Source organism: Syngnathus leptorhynchus, chromosome 1 (assembly GCF_054491065.1).
Source record: "Syngnathus leptorhynchus isolate UIUO chromosome 1, UIUO_Slep, whole genome shotgun sequence".
Lineage (NCBI taxonomy): Eukaryota > Metazoa > Chordata > Actinopteri > Syngnathiformes > Syngnathidae > Syngnathus > Syngnathus leptorhynchus.
Genome location: NC_141195.1, coordinates 16,537,962 through 16,558,845, shown reverse-complemented (window position 1 = coordinate 16,558,845; position 20,884 = coordinate 16,537,962). Strand labels below are relative to the sequence as shown.

The 20,884-nt window shown below is 42.2% G+C and overlaps 1 protein-coding gene across 1 annotated transcript in view; it reads right to left on the bottom strand.

The window, feature by feature from the left end:
• Positions 1-8,411: 8,411 nt before the first annotated feature.
• Positions 8,412-20,884, bottom strand: part of cpne5a (copine Va) — a 50,933-nt gene continuing 38,460 nt past the window's right edge. The window contains exons 15-21 of the mRNA XM_085908023.1: positions 19,855-19,901; positions 18,652-18,833; positions 17,054-17,181; positions 15,358-15,460; positions 12,102-12,159; positions 11,847-11,920; positions 8,412-11,759 (exon numbers count right to left, since the gene is read on the bottom strand). Of these exons, the coding sequence (XP_085764149.1) occupies positions 11,568-11,759; positions 11,847-11,920; positions 12,102-12,159; positions 15,358-15,460; positions 17,054-17,181; positions 18,652-18,833; positions 19,855-19,901 (784 nt within the window). The 3' untranslated portion in view covers positions 8,412-11,567. The remainder of the gene's footprint in view (positions 11,760-11,846; positions 11,921-12,101; positions 12,160-15,357; positions 15,461-17,053; positions 17,182-18,651; positions 18,834-19,854; positions 19,902-20,884) is intronic.

The window sequence follows — 20,884 nt, the reverse complement described above, 5'->3', positions numbered from 1 at the left end:
AAACTAGGGTTAGGGTTTCCAGCCCTGGCTGGAGACTACTTTTAGGGTTTCTAAGATTAGGGTTTCTGACTGGGCTGTCAGCCTGGGGGTCAGGGTTCCCAACCACTTTTGGGAACCCTAATTAGGGTTTCAAACTAGGGTTAGGGTTTCCGATTAGGGTTTTAAAACCTGGTTAGGGTTCCCGGCTAGGTTTTAAAACTAGGGTTAGGGTTTCCAGCCCTGGCTGGACACTACTTTTAGGGTTTCTAAGATTAGGGTTTCTGACTGGGCTGTCAGCCTGGGGGTCAGGGTTCCCAACCACTTTTGGGAACCCTAATTAGGGTTTCAAACTAGGGTTAGGGTTTCCGATTAGGGTTTTAAAACCTGGTTAGGGTTCCCGGCTAGGTTTTAAAACTAGGGTTAGGGTTTCCAGCCCTGGCTGGACACTACTTTTAGGGTTTCTAAGATTAGGGTTTCTGACTGGGCTGTCAGCCTGGGGGTCAGGGTTCCCAACCACTTTTGGGAACCCTAATTAGGGTTTCAAACTAGGGTTAGGGTTTCCGATTAGGGTTTTAAAACCTGGTTAGGGTTCCCGGCTAGGTTTTAAAACTAGGGTTAGGGTTTCCAGCCCTGGCTGGACACTACTTTTAGGGTTTCTAAGATTAGGGTTTCTGACTGGGCTGTCAGCCTGGGGGTCAGGGTTCCCAACCACTTTTGGGAACCCTAATTAGGGTTTCAAACTAGGGTTAGGGTTTCCGATTAGGGTTTTAAAACCTGGTTAGGGTTCCCGGCTAGGTTTTAAAACTAGGGTTAGGGTTTCCAGCCCTGGCTGGACACTACTTTTAGGGTTTCTAAGATTAGGGTTTCTGACTGGGCTGTCAGCCTGGGGGTCAGGGTTCCCAACCACTTTTGGGAACCCTAATTAGGGTTTCAAACTAGGGTTAGGGTTTCCGATTAGGGTTTTAAAACCTGGTTAGGGTTCCCGGCTAGGTTTTAAAACTAGGGTTAGGGTTTCCAGCCCTGGCTGGACACTACTTTTAGGGTTTCTAAGATTAGGGTTTCTGACTGGGCTGTCAGCCTGGGGGTCAGGGTTCCCAACCACTTTTGGGAACCCTAATTAGGGTTTCAAACTAGGGTTAGGGTTTCCGATTAGGGTTTTAAAACCTGGTTAGGGTTCCCGGCTAGGTTTTAAAACTAGGGTTAGGGTTTCCAGCCCTGGCTGGACACTACTTTTAGGGTTTCTAAGATTAGGGTTTCTGACTGGGCTGTCAGCCTGGGGGTCAGGGTTCCCAACCACTTTTGGGAACCCTAATTAGGGTTTCAAACTAGGGTTAGGGTTTCCGATTAGGGTTTTAAAACCTGGTTAGGGTTCCCGGCTAGGTTTTAAAACTAGGGTTAGGGTTTCCAGCCCTGGCTGGACACTACTTTTAGGGTTTCTAAGATTAGGGTTTCTGACTGGGCTGTCAGCCTGGGGGTCAGGGTTCCCAACCACTTTTGGGAACCCTAATTAGGGTTTCAAACTAGGGTTAGGGTTTCCGATTAGGGTTTTAAAACCTGGTTAGGGTTCCCGGCTAGGTTTTAAAACTAGGGTTAGGGTTTCCAGCCCTGGCTGGACACTACTTTTAGGGTTTCTAAGATTAGGGTTTCTGACTGGGCTGTCAGCCTGGGGGTCAGGGTTCCCAACCACTTTTGGGAACCCTAATTAGGGTTTCAAACTAGGGTTAGGGTTTCCGATTAGGGTTTTAAAACCTGGTTAGGGTTCCCGGCTAGGTTTTAAAACTAGGGTTAGGGTTTCCAGCCCTGGCTGGACACTACTTTTAGGGTTTCTAAGATTAGGGTTTCTGACTGGGCTGTCAGCCTGGGGGTCAGGGTTCCCAACCACTTTTGGGAACCCTAATTAGGGTTTCAAACTAGGGTTAGGGTTTCCGATTAGGGTTTTAAAACCTGGTTAGGGTTCCCGGCTAGGTTTTAAAACTAGGGTTAGGGTTTCCAGCCCTGGCTGGACACTACTTTTAGGGTTTCTAAGATTAGGGTTTCTGACTGGGCTGTCAGCCTGGGGGTCAGGGTTCCCAACCACTTTTGGGAACCCTAATTAGGGTTTCAAACTAGGGTTAGGGTTTCCGATTAGGGTTTTAAAACCTGGTTAGGGTTCCCGGCTAGGTTTTAAAACTAGGGTTAGGGTTTCCAGCCCTGGCTGGACACTACTTTTAGGGTTTCTAAGATTAGGGTTTCTGACTGGGCTGTCAGCCTGGGGGTCAGGGTTCCCAACCACTTTTGGGAACCCTAATTAGGGTTTCAAACTAGGGTTAGGGTTTCCGATTAGGGTTTTAAAACCTGGTTAGGGTTCCCGGCTAGGTTTTAAAACTAGGGTTAGGGTTTCCAGCCCTGGCTGGAGACTACTTTTAGGGTTTCTAAGATTAGGGTTTCTGACTGGGCTGTCAGCCTGGGGGTCAGGGTTCCCAACCACTTTTGGGAACCCTAATTAGGGTTTCAAACTAGGGTTAGGGTTTCCGATTAGGGTTTTAAAACCTGGTTAGGGTTCCCGGCTAGGTTTTAAAACTAGGGTTAGGGTTTCCAGCCCTGGCTGGACACTACTTTTAGGGTTTCTAAGATTAGGGTTTCTGACTGGGCTGTCAGCCTGGGGGTCAGGGTTCCCAACCACTTTTGGGAACCCTAATTAGGGTTTCAAACTAGGGTTAGGGTTTCCGATTAGGGTTTTAAAACCTGGTTAGGGTTCCCGGCTAGGTTTTAAAACTAGGGTTAGGGTTTCCAGCCCTGGCTGGACACTACTTTTAGGGTTTCTAAGATTAGGGTTTCTGACTGGGCTGTCAGCCTGGGGGTCAGGGTTCCCAACCACTTTTGGGAACCCTAATTAGGGTTTCAAACTAGGGTTAGGGTTTCCGATTAGGGTTTTAAAACCTGGTTAGGGTTCCCGGCTAGGTTTTAAAACTAGGGTTAGGGTTTCCAGCCCTGGCTGGACACTACTTTTAGGGTTTCTAAGATTAGGGTTTCTGACTGGGCTGTCAGCCTGGGGGTCAGGGTTCCCAACCAGTTTTGGGAACCCTAATTAGGGTTTCAAACTAGGGTTAGGGTTTCCGATTAGGGTTTTAAAACCTGGTTAGGGTTCCCGGCTAGGTTTTAAAACTAGGGTTAGGGTTTCCAGCCCTGGCTGGACACTACTTTTAGGGTTTCTAAGATTAGGGTTTCTGACTGGGCTGTCAGCCTGGGGGTCAGGGTTCCCAACCAGTTTTGGGAACCCTAATTAGGGTTTCAAACTAGGGTTAGGGTTTCCGATTAGGGTTTTAAAACCTGGTTAGGGTTCCCGGCTAGGTTTTAAAACTAGGGTTAGGGTTTCCAGCCCTGGCTGGACACTACTTTTAGGGTTTCTAAGATTAGGGTTTCTGACTGGGCTGTCAGCCTGGGGGTCAGGGTTCCCAACCACTTTTGGGAACCCTAATTAGGGTTTCAAACTAGGGTTAGGGTTTCCGATTAGGGTTTTAAAACCTGGTTAGGGTTCCCGGCTAGGTTTTAAAACTAGGGTTAGGGTTTCCAGCCCTGGCTGGACACTACTTTTAGGGTTTCTAAGATTAGGGTTTCTGACTGGGCTGTCAGCCTGGGGGTCAGGGTTCCCAACCACTTTTGGGAACCCTAATTAGGGTTTCAAACTAGGGTTAGGGTTTCCGATTAGGGTTTTAAAACCTGGTTAGGGTTCCCGGCTAGGTTTTAAAACTAGGGTTAGGGTTTCCAGCCCTGGCTGGACACTACTTTTAGGGTTTCTAAGATTAGGGTTTCTGACTGGGCTGTCAGCCTGGGGGTCAGGGTTCCCAACCACTTTTGGGAACCCTAATTAGGGTTTCAAACTAGGGTTAGGGTTTCCGATTAGGGTTTTAAAACCTGGTTAGGGTTCCCGGCTAGGTTTTAAAACTAGGGTTAGGGTTTCCAGCCCTGGCTGGACACTACTTTTAGGGTTTCTAAGATTAGGGTTTCTGACTGGGCTGTCAGCCTGGGGGTCAGGGTTCCCAACCACTTTTGGGAACCCTAATTAGGGTTTCAAACTAGGGTTAGGGTTTCCGATTAGGGTTTTAAAACCTGGTTAGGGTTCCCGGCTAGGTTTTAAAACTAGGGTTAGGGTTTCCAGCCCTGGCTGGACACTACTTTTAGGGTTTCTAAGATTAGGGTTTCTGACTGGGCTGTCAGCCTGGGGGTCAGGGTTCCCAACCACTTTTGGGAACCCTAATTAGGGTTTCAAACTAGGGTTAGGGTTTCCGATTAGGGTTTTAAAACCTGGTTAGGGTTCCCGGCTAGGTTTTAAAACTAGGGTTAGGGTTTCCAGCCCTGGCTGGACACTACTTTTAGGGTTTCTAAGATTAGGGTTTCTGACTGGGCTGTCAGCCTGGGGGTCAGGGTTCCCAACCACTTTTGGGAACCCTAATTAGGGTTTCAAACTAGGGTTAGGGTTTCCGATTAGGGTTTTAAAACCTGGTTAGGGTTCCCGGCTAGGTTTTAAAACTAGGGTTAGGGTTTCCAGCCCTGGCTGGACACTACTTTTAGGGTTTCTAAGATTAGGGTTTCTGACTGGGCTGTCAGCCTGGGGGTCAGGGTTCCCAACCACTTTTGGGAACCCTAATTAGGGTTTCAAACTAGGGTTAGGGTTTCCGATTAGGGTTTTAAAACCTGGTTAGGGTTCCCGGCTAGGTTTTAAAACTAGGGTTAGGGTTTCCAGCCCTGGCTGGACACTACTTTTAGGGTTTCTAAGATTAGGGTTTCTGACTGGGCTGTCAGCCTGGGGGTCAGGGTTCCCAACCACTTTTGGGAACCCTAATTAGGGTTTCAAACTAGGGTTAGGGTTTCCGATTAGGGTTTTAAAACCTGGTTAGGGTTCCCGGCTAGGTTTTAAAACTAGGGTTAGGGTTTCCAGCCCTGGCTGGACACTACTTTTAGGGTTTCTAAGATTAGGGTTTCTGACTGGGCTGTCAGCCTGGGGGTCAGGGTTCCCAACCACTTTTGGGAACCCTAATTAGGGTTTCAAACTAGGGTTAGGGTTTCCGATTAGGGTTTTAAAACCTGGTTAGGGTTCCCGGCTAGGTTTTAAAACTAGGGTTAGGGTTTCCAGCCCTGGCTGGAGACTACTTTTAGGGTTTCTAAGATTAGGGTTTCTGACTGGGCTGTCAGCCTGGGGGTCAGGGTTCCCAACCAGTTTTGGGAACCCTAATTAGGGTTTCAAACTAGGGTTAGGGTTTCCGATTAGGGTTTTAAAACCTGGTTAGGGTTCCCGGCTAGGTTTTAAAACTAGGGTTAGGGTTTCCAGCCCTGGCTGGACACTACTTTTAGGGTTTCTAAGATTAGGGTTTCTGACTGGGCTGTCAGCCTGGGGGTCAGGGTTCCCAACCACTTTTGGGAACCCTAATTAGGGTTTCAAACTAGGGTTAGGGTTTCCGATTAGGGTTTTAAAACCTGGTTAGGGTTCCCGGCTAGGTTTTAAAACTAGGGTTAGGGTTTCCAGCCCTGGCTGGACACTACTTTTAGGGTTTCTAAGATTAGGGTTTCTGACTGGGCTGTCAGCCTGGGGGTCAGGGTTCCCAACCACTTTTGGGAACCCTAATTAGGGTTTCAAACTAGGGTTAGGGTTTCCGATTAGGGTTTTAAAACCTGGTTAGGGTTCCCGGCTAGGTTTTAAAACTAGGGTTAGGGTTTCCAGCCCTGGCTGGAGACTACTTTTAGGGTTTCTAAGATTAGGGTTTCTGACTGGGCTGTCAGCCTGGGGGTCAGGGTTCCCAACCAGTTTTGGGAACCCTAATTAGGGTTTCAAACTAGGGTTAGGGTTTCCGATTAGGGTTTTAAAACCTGGTTAGGGTTCCCGGCTAGGTTTTAAAACTAGGGTTAGGGTTTCCAGCCCTGGCTGGACACTACTTTTAGGGTTTCTAAGATTAGGGTTTCTGACTGGGCTGTCAGCCTGGGGGTCAGGGTTCCCAACCACTTTTGGGAACCCTAATTAGGGTTTCAAACTAGGGTTAGGGTTTCCGATTAGGGTTTTAAAACCTGGTTAGGGTTCCCGGCTAGGTTTTAAAACTAGGGTTAGGGTTTCCAGCCCTGGCTGGACACTACTTTTAGGGTTTCTAAGATTAGGGTTTCTGACTGGGCTGTCAGCCTGGGGGTCAGGGTTCCCAACCACTTTTGGGAACCCTAATTAGGGTTTCAAACTAGGGTTAGGGTTTCCGATTAGGGTTTTAAAACCTGGTTAGGGTTCCCGGCTAGGTTTTAAAACTAGGGTTAGGGTTTCCAGCCCTGGCTGGACACTACTTTTAGGGTTTCTAAGATTAGGGTTTCTGACTGGGCTGTCAGCCTGGGGGTCAGGGTTCCCAACCACTTTTGGGAACCCTAATTAGGGTTTCAAACTAGGGTTAGGGTTTCCGATTAGGGTTTTAAAACCTGGTTAGGGTTCCCGGCTAGGTTTTAAAACTAGGGTTAGGGTTTCCAGCCCTGGCTGGAGACTACTTTTAGGGTTTCTAAGATTAGGGTTTCTGACTGGGCTGTCAGCCTGGGGGTCAGGGTTCCCAACCACTTTTGGGAACCCTAATTAGGGTTTCAAACTAGGGTTAGGGTTTCCGATTAGGGTTTTAAAACCTGGTTAGGGTTCCCGGCTAGGTTTTAAAACTAGGGTTAGGGTTTCCAGCCCTGGCTGGACACTACTTTTAGGGTTTCTAAGATTAGGGTTTCTGACTGGGCTGTCAGCCTGGGGGTCAGGGTTCCCAACCACTTTTGGGAACCCTAAGATTAGGGTTTCTGACTGGGCTGTCAGCCTAGGGTTTCCGACTAGGGTTCCCAACCAGTTTGACGGTTTCTAAGATATTGGTTTCCAACCAAGCCAGTGGTCGGCAAATAAGTTTTTTTTTTCAACCCCATATATATATATATATATATATATATATATATATATATATATATATATATATATATATATATATATATATGTATGCCCTTTTAAAATAAATAAATAAATAAATTTATTTTATATAATATATATATATATATATATATTTTTTTTTTTAAAGGGCATACATTTCATGGGGTTGTTGTATGCCATACAACAATCTCATCAAATTTGAAACATTTATTGAGGTATAATAGTCCTTAGTGACAACAACAGGTGGAACATCCTTTTTGAGTTCTCCATGACGCACAGGTCGGAACGGTATTGACACGTGAGTGCGAGTAGTCTTCTGCAAAAAAAACCCCCAAAGTGTCCTGTCTCCCACCTCCAGTGGGCAAAGTAAAAAATTGTCTATATTTCATTAAATTAACAACAAAAAAGGTCTGTTCAAATGGAATTAAATTAGATTAAATGCCTTTTACAAGTAAAATGATGTTTATTTTAATATAATATAATATAATAATTAATAATTTAAATAGTATGACCCCCCCCCTAAAAAAAAAGGCAATGGCCCGCAATCCCTTTGTCTGAATTTTTTTTGGCCCACGTCCAAAAGTAATTGCCGACCCCTGCTTTAGATTTTATAGTCAGTGAATTAGAAGAGAGGACAACATAGAGATTGAGTGAGATTAGTAGTATGGATAAATTGTCCCTCCTATCGTTAGCTTTAATGATGACAGAGCAAAGTGGTTGACATTTGTCTTTAATCTGAGGTTAAGGCAATCCATTACAAAGCATTTCACAAACCACAGCATGACGACAATCGTGTCCAACACCTGGTTTGGAAATTAATCAGCATGCAAGTCAGAGACCTGGAAAGGGACGGCAACCAGCCGAGATAATAATAAAAAAAAAAAAACATTCCGTGAGGTGTTGAGAGGCCGCACAGTACTGTATAGCAGTGGTTCAGTTGACTCCCTCTAGTGGTACCCAAAAGAATCACTGAATAAAATGTTCAAATGTTACATTAATTTAAACTCCCCCCCTCCCCGTTTTATCTCCAGCACAATTGATAAGTAATGTTCAGTTGTATTTAACTTTAAATTTCAATCCATTCGTATTATTTTTTTTTAGAACTGCGCATTTTCAAATATTTTGTCAGAACCGCTGCCGTACGGTATGGGCGTCAAAGGTGAGCAGAGCAGATGCGACACGCTCCATCTGGCTACTTGTTATCTCCAAAAGAACGAATCAAGCAATATGGCCGACGCGCTCATCAGCTCAAATGAAGGCTGACACACACGCATGCACAAGGTCTAAATTTGCCATCTTCAATTTTTTTGGGCATGGAACATTCCACAAGTTGGCCTTATGTACAGAATGACAGAAGAATAATCCCGATGAAGGACTGCCATCTTCAGATTTACGATGAAAATAATAATCCTTCAGCATTTAATGCTTTGTAGTTGCATAAGTGTCACTTGTTACATCTCTATCAGGCAATAAATATCTATATATATATATATATATATCAAAAAAGAAACAACAGTTGCATGTTTGAGCCTACTAAATAAAGCAGATGCAGTGAACAGAGCGGCAGAAATTATTTTGTTGCAAGAAAATCATTTGGAATGACCCGGATTTTGCCACACCTGTGATTTGATCTTCATCTAAGTCACACACAGTCTTAAACTAGAACTCATAGCACACAAACAATTATGAATCCATATTTTTAAGGTACACAATGTAAACCTTCACAATGCAGAGTGGGGAAAAAAATGTAAACCCTCAGGGCTCTTTCTTGGGTCTAACCATGGCCTGATGAACATCAAGGCTTTTAGAGATGCTTTTGAAACCCTTTCCATCTTAATGCAAGTTGACAGTTCTTAATGGTATTTTGTGCGAGGCACGGTTCACATCGAGCGATGCCTCCCGAGAATAGAAAACTAAAAACTGCTGTGTGTCTTTTCCATGCTAGTGCGGCTTTGACCAACACCTCCAATCTCATCACATTGCCTGAATCCCAAGTTGGTTGATCCCTAACTCCGATTAGCTCTTGTAAAAGTAATTCGCCTCAGGGTTCTTGTACTTTTCCCCACACTGCACTAGGAACGGGAATCAAAAACCTGTTTCTTTATAGCTGCCAGTCGTTCGATTCCTTGGAATCATTTGTTTGCTAGCGTGAGGATTCCGCTTAGCGATTCTTCTTAGCGACTCAGACAGTAAGTAACGCAACAACTACTCGATAAGAATCGATTAGGAATCACATCGATGAATGAATCAGAATCACAAAATTCCCAATTGTTACCTGTACACACAGTTTATTGTTTATCCTCTGTGTAGAATGACCGAGAGTCGAGGGCTGTCCGTCATATATCAATTTTCATCCAATTATGCAATGAGAATCATTTAGGGATTTGATTGATAATTGAATCAGACTGAATCAATTTTTATCAGTTCCCATCCCCTTGCGGCTCGTATATTTGTGTGGTATTAGTCTAAAAAGACTATTGTTGTGACTTTATCACCAATTAATACAGAAATATAAGCCATTCACCCTTTTTAAAAGCACACTGAAAAGAAAAGTTTCTTTCAAATTGTCCCATTACAGGAGGGTAGAAGTGTATGCATTCTTATTCATATTTTTTTTAATTGAGTTGACCTGCTTGAATAGCTTTTGGTCGAGGTATTCTGGTATTTATAATAGCGCGTAGTCTCATTTCACACCTGGATTCCTACATATGACGAATTACATCATATCCAATGAATAGAAGTGAAAGGTTCCCCGGGCCGTAAGAGTATGGACGTATCACAATAAAATAATCTCCGAAACAAATGAAAACAAAGTGGACAAAATGACACATTTCTGTTTTTGAGCGACTAAAACCAACAAGTGCTAACTTTTTCAACAGCCACAGTTGAGTTGTAAACAGGTCTTGACTTGGAGTATTGTACAAGGCTCAGCTAATATTTACTGTATAAGTGATGAGCAGGAAGTATAAAAAGTCTACAAATGTGTGTGAGACGCCTTCAACAGTTTGATCCTCAGCCACAGTTACCATGTAGCATGATAACACCTGGCTGAATAAATTTGGATATGTTTCCATATTTGTAGGCACATTTGGATCAAGTGACTGAGAGAGATTGAATAAAATCATGTGGTTAAAGCAAATTAGTGAAATACAGCGGTACCTCGCACGCCTCACTTGCACCTTTTGGAGTTCATTGGCGGTCAATAGATTTTACGAGAAGACTTCACTGGTTTGCCAGATTGGTCAATTGCTCTTAAGGAGGATCAATTTATTGAGCCGTGATTGGTTGGTTGGTTCGCTGATTAAGTCAGTAAATCACTTGTTCTTTGTTTAGGCAAATGATTGATCAGTGGATTGATCAATTGAATGGTTGCGGGTTAATCGATTATTTAATTTACTGGTTATCAAATCAATTTGATGGTTGGTTAATTGATTAGTCAATGGACTGGTTGGTTAGTTATTGGATTGATTGGGTTTTGGTTTGTTAGGTGGTTTAATGGATTAATAGGTTGATCAATTATTAGTGTTTTTTAATAATTATTAGTAAATAAGTTAATTTATAATTATTGATTAATCAACCAATTTGTTGATGGGTTGGGGTTGCTCTTGTATTCTGTGTATGGGTTACTTCCTTTCTCCTAATATCGAGGTTCCTGGACTCCTCAGTGCATTGAGGTTGCACCCACAAATTTAGGCTCTCGCTCTAGCCGAGGTACCACTGAACTCTTAACCCTTTGAGAAATAACATACAATGGGCTGTAGCATTTGCGTTATACTGCTCAATGTGATGATTAAGAACCAGAGAGAATTTCCTTGTAGACACTCAATCACTTCAAAAACTATGCAACGGGAAATTAGGTTATTGCGTGAGATCCGTTTTCATCGTGGGACTGGCATCACTCTGTCAGTGTGAGTTTAAAAAAAAAAAAAAATGGACAGAAGCCTTTTAAAAGTCTGTCCGCGGCTGCACTGTGAATAGCCAACCGCTGCTACAGGCTTAGCGAAAGGTCAGTGAAGTAACATTAGCATTTTTTTTTTTTTTTTTTTATGATGTGAAAGGTGAGATCATCCTTTAGGTGAACTGGAATATTTTAGCTTATCATTCACATTGTAATGTTTGTGCTTTTGCCTTGGGTAGTAATTAGTGCAATGTTTCGATAGAAATATTAGAAACAGGTGAAACAATATTAATATGGCAACACAGCAACTTGCACTCAAAAATGCTCCAAAACAATCCATACATTGCTGAATATATTATTTTCATCACATGCTTTTTACCCCCTAAAGATATAGTATAATACAGTCCTTATCAAAATAGAAATTGCTATTTTGGGGGGGATGTGATCAATATTACAATGAGACAAGCCATAAAATATAGGATGGAAACCTACAAGACTTTTGACCCCCACTGTCTAAAAGCCCACCGCAAATGCAGTAAACCAGAATACATGATTTCTCTAGATCCATTAATTGCAAAAGGTATCACAAACATGATACTACAAGATGGCACATTCTAATTATATACTTACGCCCACCCTCGTCCTGTTTTTTCATTGTCCACTTGGACAGCAAGCAATAAAAGCTCTGCCGTGAGCTCCTGAAAATCTCAAGCTGTTCCAGAAAGGAGTCTCATCTCTCCAAATTAGCAGGGCCATTCCCCTTCCAAGGAAGCAGAGTGAGTGGCTTCACACGGCGTTGTTTTGAGAGCGGTCGCTGGGTGAATACGGCGGAGGTGGGGCGGTGTTGGGCTTGATGGCTCTGCTCTTCATGTAGGAGATGAGCTGGTCGGGGATCTCGGCCAGAACGTCTTTGGCCAGCCGGGCCATGCTCAGGACGTGGTTGCCTGCCCGGTCCATGTAGTCCCTGAAGGGGACAAACTGATACGGCGGAGAAGAACAACAAATAAAAAAATGATTGCTCATCAATAAACATAACAAAATTTTCAATACATGATCATTTTTCACCTGTACAATGTCCCTCTCAGCCAATTTTCCACGTGAGGAAATCCGGATGTCGTCTCCATCCAACTCCACCATAGCTGCAAAGACAATAGCATCAGCATCAACTGATGCTGGTGAATATTTCTATCCGTAACGTATTTCTTCTCCGATTATTGAGACATTGTGACATAATCTCATCTGACAATGTTATTGTTGTTATTACTTGGTGAATGGCAGCCATGATGGTGAGGGTCACCGATTGGTGATTGCCTGACTCACCGTCAAACTCGGCTTGTCCGACTCCAACAATGATGATGGACATGGGTAGTTTGGCCGCCTGCGGTGAGTGACAAGAGCAAGTCAGTCGCGGGGTAAAGCTTCCAATTTGTGGCTGATGTGTGTCACAATGGTTCTAAGACTTTTTACCACAAAACCCAGCTGAAATGAAGAGTGAAATTGACACAAAAAAGGTGCAGACTGCTATATTTCAATGAGATAGCTCTGGTTGTTTTCACCAATATCATCTTTGATGTGATACAATAAATTTTAGTTGTAGTAGAAAGCAACCTTGGATATTTTTCAGAGTATCTAGTACACGACTGTGAGTAGTGTTATATGGCCTGTCTACACTATTTGGGATCAATGTGAATCAAACCCTTAAGAGTTGACAGATCTCCGAAGAAGGAAGAGTTAGAAACAATAATAGAAAGGAGAGAAACATGAATGATAAATGAGGTCATAAAGGTTTCATGGGTTTGTTTCAGAGCGCATTATAGCGCAGTTAGTCTGAAGTGTCCAAGGGCTTGAAAAATATATGATTGAAAAAATACATTATTGAGTGATAGGGGCTCTAAAGTGGGGGTTTTACAACCCTCGTTAGCTGTGAATATTTCCATTATGTGGTTTTCAAAACATAAAATAAGAGATTCATTTAAATTCAAACATAGTAAATCTAGAATTATTGTCAGAGAGACAATTCTCCCTTAAAGGGGAAGTCAACTCAAAAATGTTCTTTACAATAATTTGTTGCATGTGCCCCAATTAGTCTGAACACGACATTCTGACTAATATTGCCTTTGTGGAATATTAGTTGAGCAGCAAAATACACCCTTTTTTATCCGATCACGGCTCATCGGTTTTCTGTGAACCTGGCGACTGCAATGTCATTTTCAGTCGACAGCAGCGGGCAAAATGGGCGCCCTTTGAGATGAATAAAAACAGGTGGATTTTTCCCGTTTAATTCCTATTCCACAAATGCAATATTAATAAGAACACTGTGTTTCGACAAGTTGGGCTGCACAAAACATTATTACAAAAAAAAAACCTGAGATTGATTTTCCCTTTAAGGACAGGGCTTGGTAGACATTTACGCTCAAGGGCCACATTTGCTTTAAAAAAAAATATATATATATATTTGTAGATGAGGTAAAGAAAAAGGTGTAATTAAAATAATGACTTATTTAAAATTATTTTAATGATTTGTAATGGATTTTATTAATTACTTACCTTCAAGGCTGACACATTTTTTTTCTGAAACAAATTACAGCTGTCCGTTTTTAATTAAACAACCCGCTTCATGTGTATTTAATCTAACTATTTTCTCTCATTAAAATCATCCAGATGTTCAATCTTGGTGACATAATGCTGCCCACCTCTCGTAGTGAGGACAAAGCGGAGTGTTCTGAGACTTCTCTGACAGTTCCCAGAGTTTATGGATTTGTTCTCAAGCTATTTTCAACACTTTAAATTGGTTAATAATGCGCAAAAATAACAGAATACGTGAGGACAGACCAATATTATTGATCTGTGGAACACACTCAATTGAACATAATTGAACATACTGTACAGAGTTTCAGCCGATTACATTCAAGAAGGAGCAATACGTCTACTAATTTGGAACATAATTAGCAAATGTAAACTATTTAAAAAAAATGATCCCCCCCAAGACTAGCGACCAATCCATTTTTTTTCTATATGCACTCCATGAATCCTCCTGATGTATAATTTAGTGCAAGATTATCACAACTAAGAGTTAACTAAAAAGGTTTGGTGACGTAAATGATTCATTGTAATACTCCCCTTCATTTTTTCTTTGCGTCCCAGTGCACACACTCTTCATGAATTCTGTCTGACCTGTTGTATCCCGCAAGTGAGTGATGTATGCTTGTAGTAGAAAGACATTTACATTGTGATAAAAGTGGGTCAGTCTTCCTTCCTAAGGGGCCTGAGGCGGGCGGGAGAGGGAGGGTGTGTGTGTGTGTGTGGGGGGGGGGCTGTTAACAATGGGTGGTTAAAGTCCAAGGTATTATCCTCCATCTCTTCCATCCTTATTTATCCATAACCTCTTGCATTCACATTCGTAGCGCTTGGCCCTGGACACAAATGTCGTCTATGGGGCATTTACATAAATAGATAGGCTCCTTAGAAAGCATATGAAATATTCAGCCTATGGCGTTACTTATCCGTTTCAGCAGTGTGTACTGTATGCTGGCACATCAAGCTGGGAAAATGTGCTTGAGGGCCACAATTGATTTTCAGAACACTTAACTGGGTCAGCTAAAAAAAAAAAAAAGTTTTGCGGTTGAAGATATGTAGTTTTGGTTGATTAATTAAAACGCTTGACCCCATGATATGCTGCGCATGTTTCAGTAATGATACAAGTGCAACAGTTGAAATAAATTATGTAGAGACTAAAAAGTTGTTCTCTTCACACACAAAACGTGTTGCAAAAATGCACAAATCAATGAAGAAATTGGTATTGAAATCTGCGTTACAGTATTTCTCTCATGGCCATGAAGTTTTAACAGTATGATTTGTAATCCATGCAAACAGGCCCTTAGGGTCAGAAAGTGATTTTATATTTGGGGAAAAACATCAAAGATAGTGTGAAACCCTGCAGGCCACCTTTGTAGAGATGTGAATATATTAGTCAGAGCCGAATCAATATTTCAGGGCTCAATTAGCATCAGATATGTCACAGGTAACGTAAACACAATGAGGAAGCAGCTAGGAAAGTTGAGTTCCAGGTGAAGCAGCATGCCGTTTGGAGACGTTGAGCAGAGCAGCAGACAAGATCTTAAAAGGAAGGTGTGGCTGTTCCAATGTTTTGATTAACAGTCGCAAATTCCCTTTAAACCCAGTCTGCTGGGGGTCTATGGGGGGGGCCATGCTCCTTGATGCACCACCCTTCACCCCCCAACATAGGGGTTGTTGATTTGGCCGTTTAAACCTACACTATGTGTAAAAGGTCACTTTTACATAATCGGCATTGTTTTGATGTCTGGCGCAAAGTGCAGTCTAACCGTATGGCCTTTTCTTTCTTTTGGTATTTTCGTAGCCAGGCACAGTTAGAAATGGCCCTTTATGCCCTTGTTGGAGTGAACACAGTTGACTTGATTCCAGGCCAATCAAAGCAGCCTCTCCTATTCGCTTTAAATTTATCGCAGGACGGTGAAGTGGCAAAATGACCATACAGTCTTCAATCTGATGCGACTGGATGGTGAAACCCTCACGGAGAACCCGCGGCCGCACTTACGTTGACGATGGCCTCCTTGGTTTGAGCCATGTCGGAAATCACGCCGTCCGTGATTATGAGCAGCACAAAATATTGCGAGCCATCCTGCACCGCCGCTGCGTACCTGAGGGAGAGAACCACCATCAGACCAGAGGAACACTGAAAACTTGCCATCCATCCATGTGACAGATTGTTGACACGAATGAATTATTCCAAATAGGATTGGGAAGTTTTATTTTGAGTGTATGTCCATTGACATGCAGAAATGTAAGAGAAAAAAATATGAATAAAACATTCCTTGGCACCCATCAACTCATGCCATACATGCTTAATATAGGATGTAAATAAATGAAATATTCTTTCCAAGCTCTTTTCTTAAAGCCAGTGGAGACGACGACGCACAGTAAGTGTGGCCTACTTTCATGGCCTTGCGCTGGCTGCCTTATGAATAATTGACACAAGTGTTTATCCAAACGCTGCAGTATTACACTCTCATTTCCTGAAAACATTTGAAGATGGACAGCAGGACAAAACAAACAATGGCGAGATCTCAGGGTGAGTCGGAGCATTTAAACGGATGCACATACTCAGCAACAAGTGCCATAACCATCAAGTGACATTGTTAGTTCTGGGTCAGCAAACTCTCATTGCTTTATTTTTTTTTAGCCACAAGTACATCTTGCTGATGTCGAATGGTATCGGACTATCTCCGAAACCACCATTTTTCCGGAAGCAAAACAAAATCTAATCTGTCAGGTTTCTCACTAGTCTCAGTGATTCAGTAATATGCAATAATATTGTTAATTTTGGAGAGGATAAAGAATACATACCTGCTTGCATTGAGATATTGACAATCTACAAGTATTGCTTTATGTTGAAGTACCCATTGTTTAAAATGGTTACAACACCGCGATGTTGATAACATCACATTACAACACCAATACCACCAATACTTTTGATACATAATATTTCCCCCAAAAAACAATAAATAAATGCAGTCATCACATATAGTATGATGAACCGCAAGAAAATGTCATTTTAAATGTTTTGCCACACATTTCTTGAATTGTAATATCCTTCATTTTGCACATTTGAATCCTTTAGGTATTTATTATTCATTGTCTGTTCATAAATTATGACTGCATTTCAGATGTAATTCTGCTCTCCGCCTTGGCTCGTGAGAAGCTTTTACATTACGTACAATCAAGCTTCTTTGTAGCATGATAACTATGTGATCTGTTGCCATGGAGACCGGAGATCAGATGCTTTAAAAAAACATTCTCCCCTCCCCTCCCCTCCCCTGCATCATTACTTATGTCGCCCACAGAAGGCAATAATAGAAAGGCACTCGTAATACTTTCAATCGCACATTCGACACTTATCACTTGTATATATAGCTAAATTGCTTTTTTTAAAATTAAACCGCTTTATGACACTGCCTAATAGTGCCACGTTTTACCTCAATTAGGCATGCTTATTGCACAGTTGATCTTCTATCCCAATTTGTAGTATTGCCAGTAAATTCACTGGATAATAATTTTCTCATTTGCAAAGCTTGTTAGAGGAGAATCAAACGCGTGGTGTGTTCCATCGCATTAAAAGCTCATTTATCGTTCAAGTGTCAGTGTTAACGTATCAATAAATACGTCCTTGTGTCAGACCGTTGAAAATGATTCTGAAAGGAAATACTACAAATGAGCGATTGCTGTGCTGTTACCTTGCCACATGATTGACAACAGGAGAAAAGTTGGTGGGTCCGTACAGCTGCACCGTCTTAAGGCTTTGATGGTATGCGTCGAGAATCCCCTCCATGCCGTTGCAGTAAGGGTTTTCTATGTTGCCATTCTTGAAAAACAAAAATAGGAAATTAGCAGAATAGAATCAAAGGTGACCAGAAATGATTAAAAATGGCAAAAGCTGCAAAGAAGGTTTGGAGCTGGTTGAGAAAGATTCTTGAACAATTTGGTTGGAGTTTAATATGAAGGAGTAGCTAGCCGAGCACTTATGCCTTGCAATCAAGGTCTAAAATATTTTAATCTTGGCTGCGGCGCTTCTGTATTACACTTTGCTTCACCACCGTGCGCATCTGCTAATTTGGTTAAAAAAAACGGATTAGATTTTGGACTTGCAAAAAGTAGGTCTAATTCAAGGTGCAGGTTATCAAATGCAATTTTGGTGTATTTGATACAAAGTTCACACAAGAAGGCTGGAGGTCAGATTCAAACCCCAAACCTCTCTTCCCTGACTCTAATCACACGTGACTTCATTTGTTTTCTGTTCAATACGTAAAAATGCAACAAGCATACATAATTCCGAATGAAATGTCTCTTTCAATTCAGCAGTGAAAGTTGATTTTTAAAAGCCACTCGCAGGAAGTGGCAATGCATGAGGCTTCAACGATACGCTGCCATGAATCTTGATTTGTTGATTTGAATGAAAACACGGAGCGGTGGCGACGTCGACAGCCTCTCATTAGCGTCTACAATCAGCAGCCGGCTGAGGGACGAGACAAATTGATTTCGCAAACCGCTCATCTTGGCAGAAACTCATTTACACTAGAAAAGATACACGATACATTTATTTGGGATTGTGCTCACTTGTGCATGTATGCTGATGAGTGTTTGAGAAGGTAGAAAAGCTAAAACACTCATTAGGCTTCATTTCAGCTTGCAACGAAGAATAAACACTTTTTCCAGTTCCTCTAGAAAAGTTCCTGGTGGAATATTTTCTCTGCCTTGCTTGTAGTGTTTGTGTGTGATAGTGTTACTGGTTTCATATTGGTTTTGCTTGATTGTCAAAGTCAGTCCTTTAGCTCGAATGTTGTCAACAATTTTTTAAATTTATTTGGATTGTTGTTTTTGGATGAAGTTTTAGCAAGTTTTTTTCTGAAGAAAATCTATATTTTATGTTAATTTTTTTTCCTTCCAATATATAGATTGGACTAATGGCTCATAATTTCCGTTGGGAATGTCAAACAACACCAGGAACTTGTCTTCATGTGATCTGGGAGTGTTCAGGAAGCTGTGATCGCAGAATTTACCGCTATTTTCAAAGCCCACCGCAGAAATCAAAGCAGTTTGTGGTGCAGAATATTACATTTACGTGTTGTCTTCATCGTGGCAGCAATTTTTAATGTGAACAGAACTTGTCAGTGATGCGACACGCACAAAGCACCACGTCGAGTAACATGCACAAAAGATGTCAACGTTTTACTCGAGCTCAAAGGAAACTTTTAAAACTTCATCAAATGAAATATGAAGCGGTATGACTGAAGAATGAATTGTAGTCACACTTTTAACAACTTTGATGACTCACCAGGGGGAACTCATGGGAGACCCTACCATCAGGGGGCAGTTTAGCACCAAATCCCAAAGCAGGGAACATCTTATCACTGTCATAGTCCTGGATGATCTCGCCCACTGCCTTCAAGGCCATGGCGTAGGCGTTCATCTGGTACGGGTTCATGTAGTGAAGAGAAGTCGACTGAGACGGATTGCCTGTCAAGTCCAGAGAATAGTCGTTGATGCGAACCCTCAAAAAGCGGGATCCGACTGACGACAGCTTCGGCATGCGTGGAGCGGAACCGAGTGTGCATGATGTGATTAGCAGAAAAGTCTTGACTTATTACAGTTCTAATATGACAGCTGAAGCACCAGAAAGATGACAAAATGCCTGTTTCCCTCTTTTGATGTTGAGAGTCGTTTTATACGTGTAGTGAATACATATACACAAAGCATTTCTCTTCCCCCACATTTTGTAAGCGGAGCATTAGAACAATAATCAAGTTTTAAGTACTATACAACACAGAAAAAAAAACAGATAATCTGCAATATTTTACAGTCGCAATGAAATATCATCAAATCCTATTGTAAGATTGCATTTTGGCCTTCAGTTTATTTGTTTGTAAACATTTCACCCCAGGTCAGCAGTAAATGTTTGTTGTTCAAAATATCGATACTCAAATATTACAGTTCTGGAAAAAACTGTGTGGCTTTAAAAGTTGGGGCCTGGCCTGATGTAAGTGGCCCGCCCCCTCCTATATGTTGATAGTGACCCTCACTTGAAAAAGGTTTGGGCACCCCTGACGTAGACGTTGCGATTTTTGTCAGCACACAATGATTGCCCACGGCTCGCCAATTGTAAGATTGTCACCTGGCCAGAAATTTTGTTTGAGAAGCTTTACGGTGGTCACATAAGATGTGTACATGGCAAGTTTCTCAAATTAGGATATGTTCAAGACAAACAATGCAGTGAAAGTCTATCTGAAGTGCTGCAATAGAATTCATCCTCAATAAAAATCTGGGATCAGCGGATGCTTCCCAGAGCGATAAAACTTTACTGTACCGACTTCATGTTGTTCAAAGGCTTCATGCGGAAGATAATGAAACTCAAAAGCGAGTGATTACAACTGCAGTATGGGTTTATTTTAAATCAATTCTGTCTTCAAAGAAGAAAACACAAATGGAAATTCATGTTCAAAACTATTCACGACAAAAACTGATACAGTGAAACACTTACCATTGGAGGCCGTGAAATCGATGGCCACTGTGAAATGAATTTGCGTCCTGAAAGACAGAAGCAGAAAGAGTTGTTACTTCTATGATAAAGATTCCATGCTTCCAGGTAGGACATCTTCCATCCAACCATCTGTCGTCAGTGCCCAGACAAGCTTCAGGGAGATGTCAGGAAGGCATGAGCCATCTCAGCCCCCAAGGGGATAAAAAGCCAATCAGTGCCTGTGGATGGCTGCACTCTGAAATGAGCCTCCACCTTCCAGCAATTTCTTTTTGCTCCTCTGTACCTGACCAGTACCAACTTCGTGACATTTCTAGGCCAAAGGAGACCATTAACCTGACCTCCCTTGAACATCTGCCTTGATTTTTTTTTCAAGAATGGCCAATTAGACTTGAGGCCACCGGCTTCTCTGATTATCCAAACCTTCAACCTGTTGACACTTGAGCGAATGAGTCGTGATTGAGCAGTCTGCATTAAAAGAGACTCATTGGAATAGCCTTCAAATTGATTTTTTAGACATAGATTAGAAATTGGATTGAAATGCTGGGGAATTAATTCAAATGGGCAAAATGCTGAATGTGTGACTGGGAATTTTTTTTTTTTTAAATGGAGTCAGTATATTTGTCAAATTTCTCTACGTGAGTGTCATCACTGCTCATGACTCAAAGTTGAAGGACTTTCTACAAGGGAGCACTGGTTGAACAGAAACATGTGGCTCATTGTGATTGGTGTCACTTCCTTTTAAAATAGTGTGAAGGACAAAGGATGGCGAAAGAACGATCAGGCCTTCAGGGGATCAGCGTGTCCGCACGTGCACATGCACAAACAAACACACGTGCGCTGTCTGTTTTGGCTTTTGCTACCGGCTCCTCTAATTTCCCTTCCGAGGTGCGTTGGGGATTAGTTGAGGAGCTGAGCCCGCAAATGATTTCACGATGGGAAAATCAATGCGGAACGATGTTGACTGATGCTGCAGGATTGTCTGGCTTTTGGCTCTTATTGCAAACCCTAATGGGCAGGCTGGGATTACTAT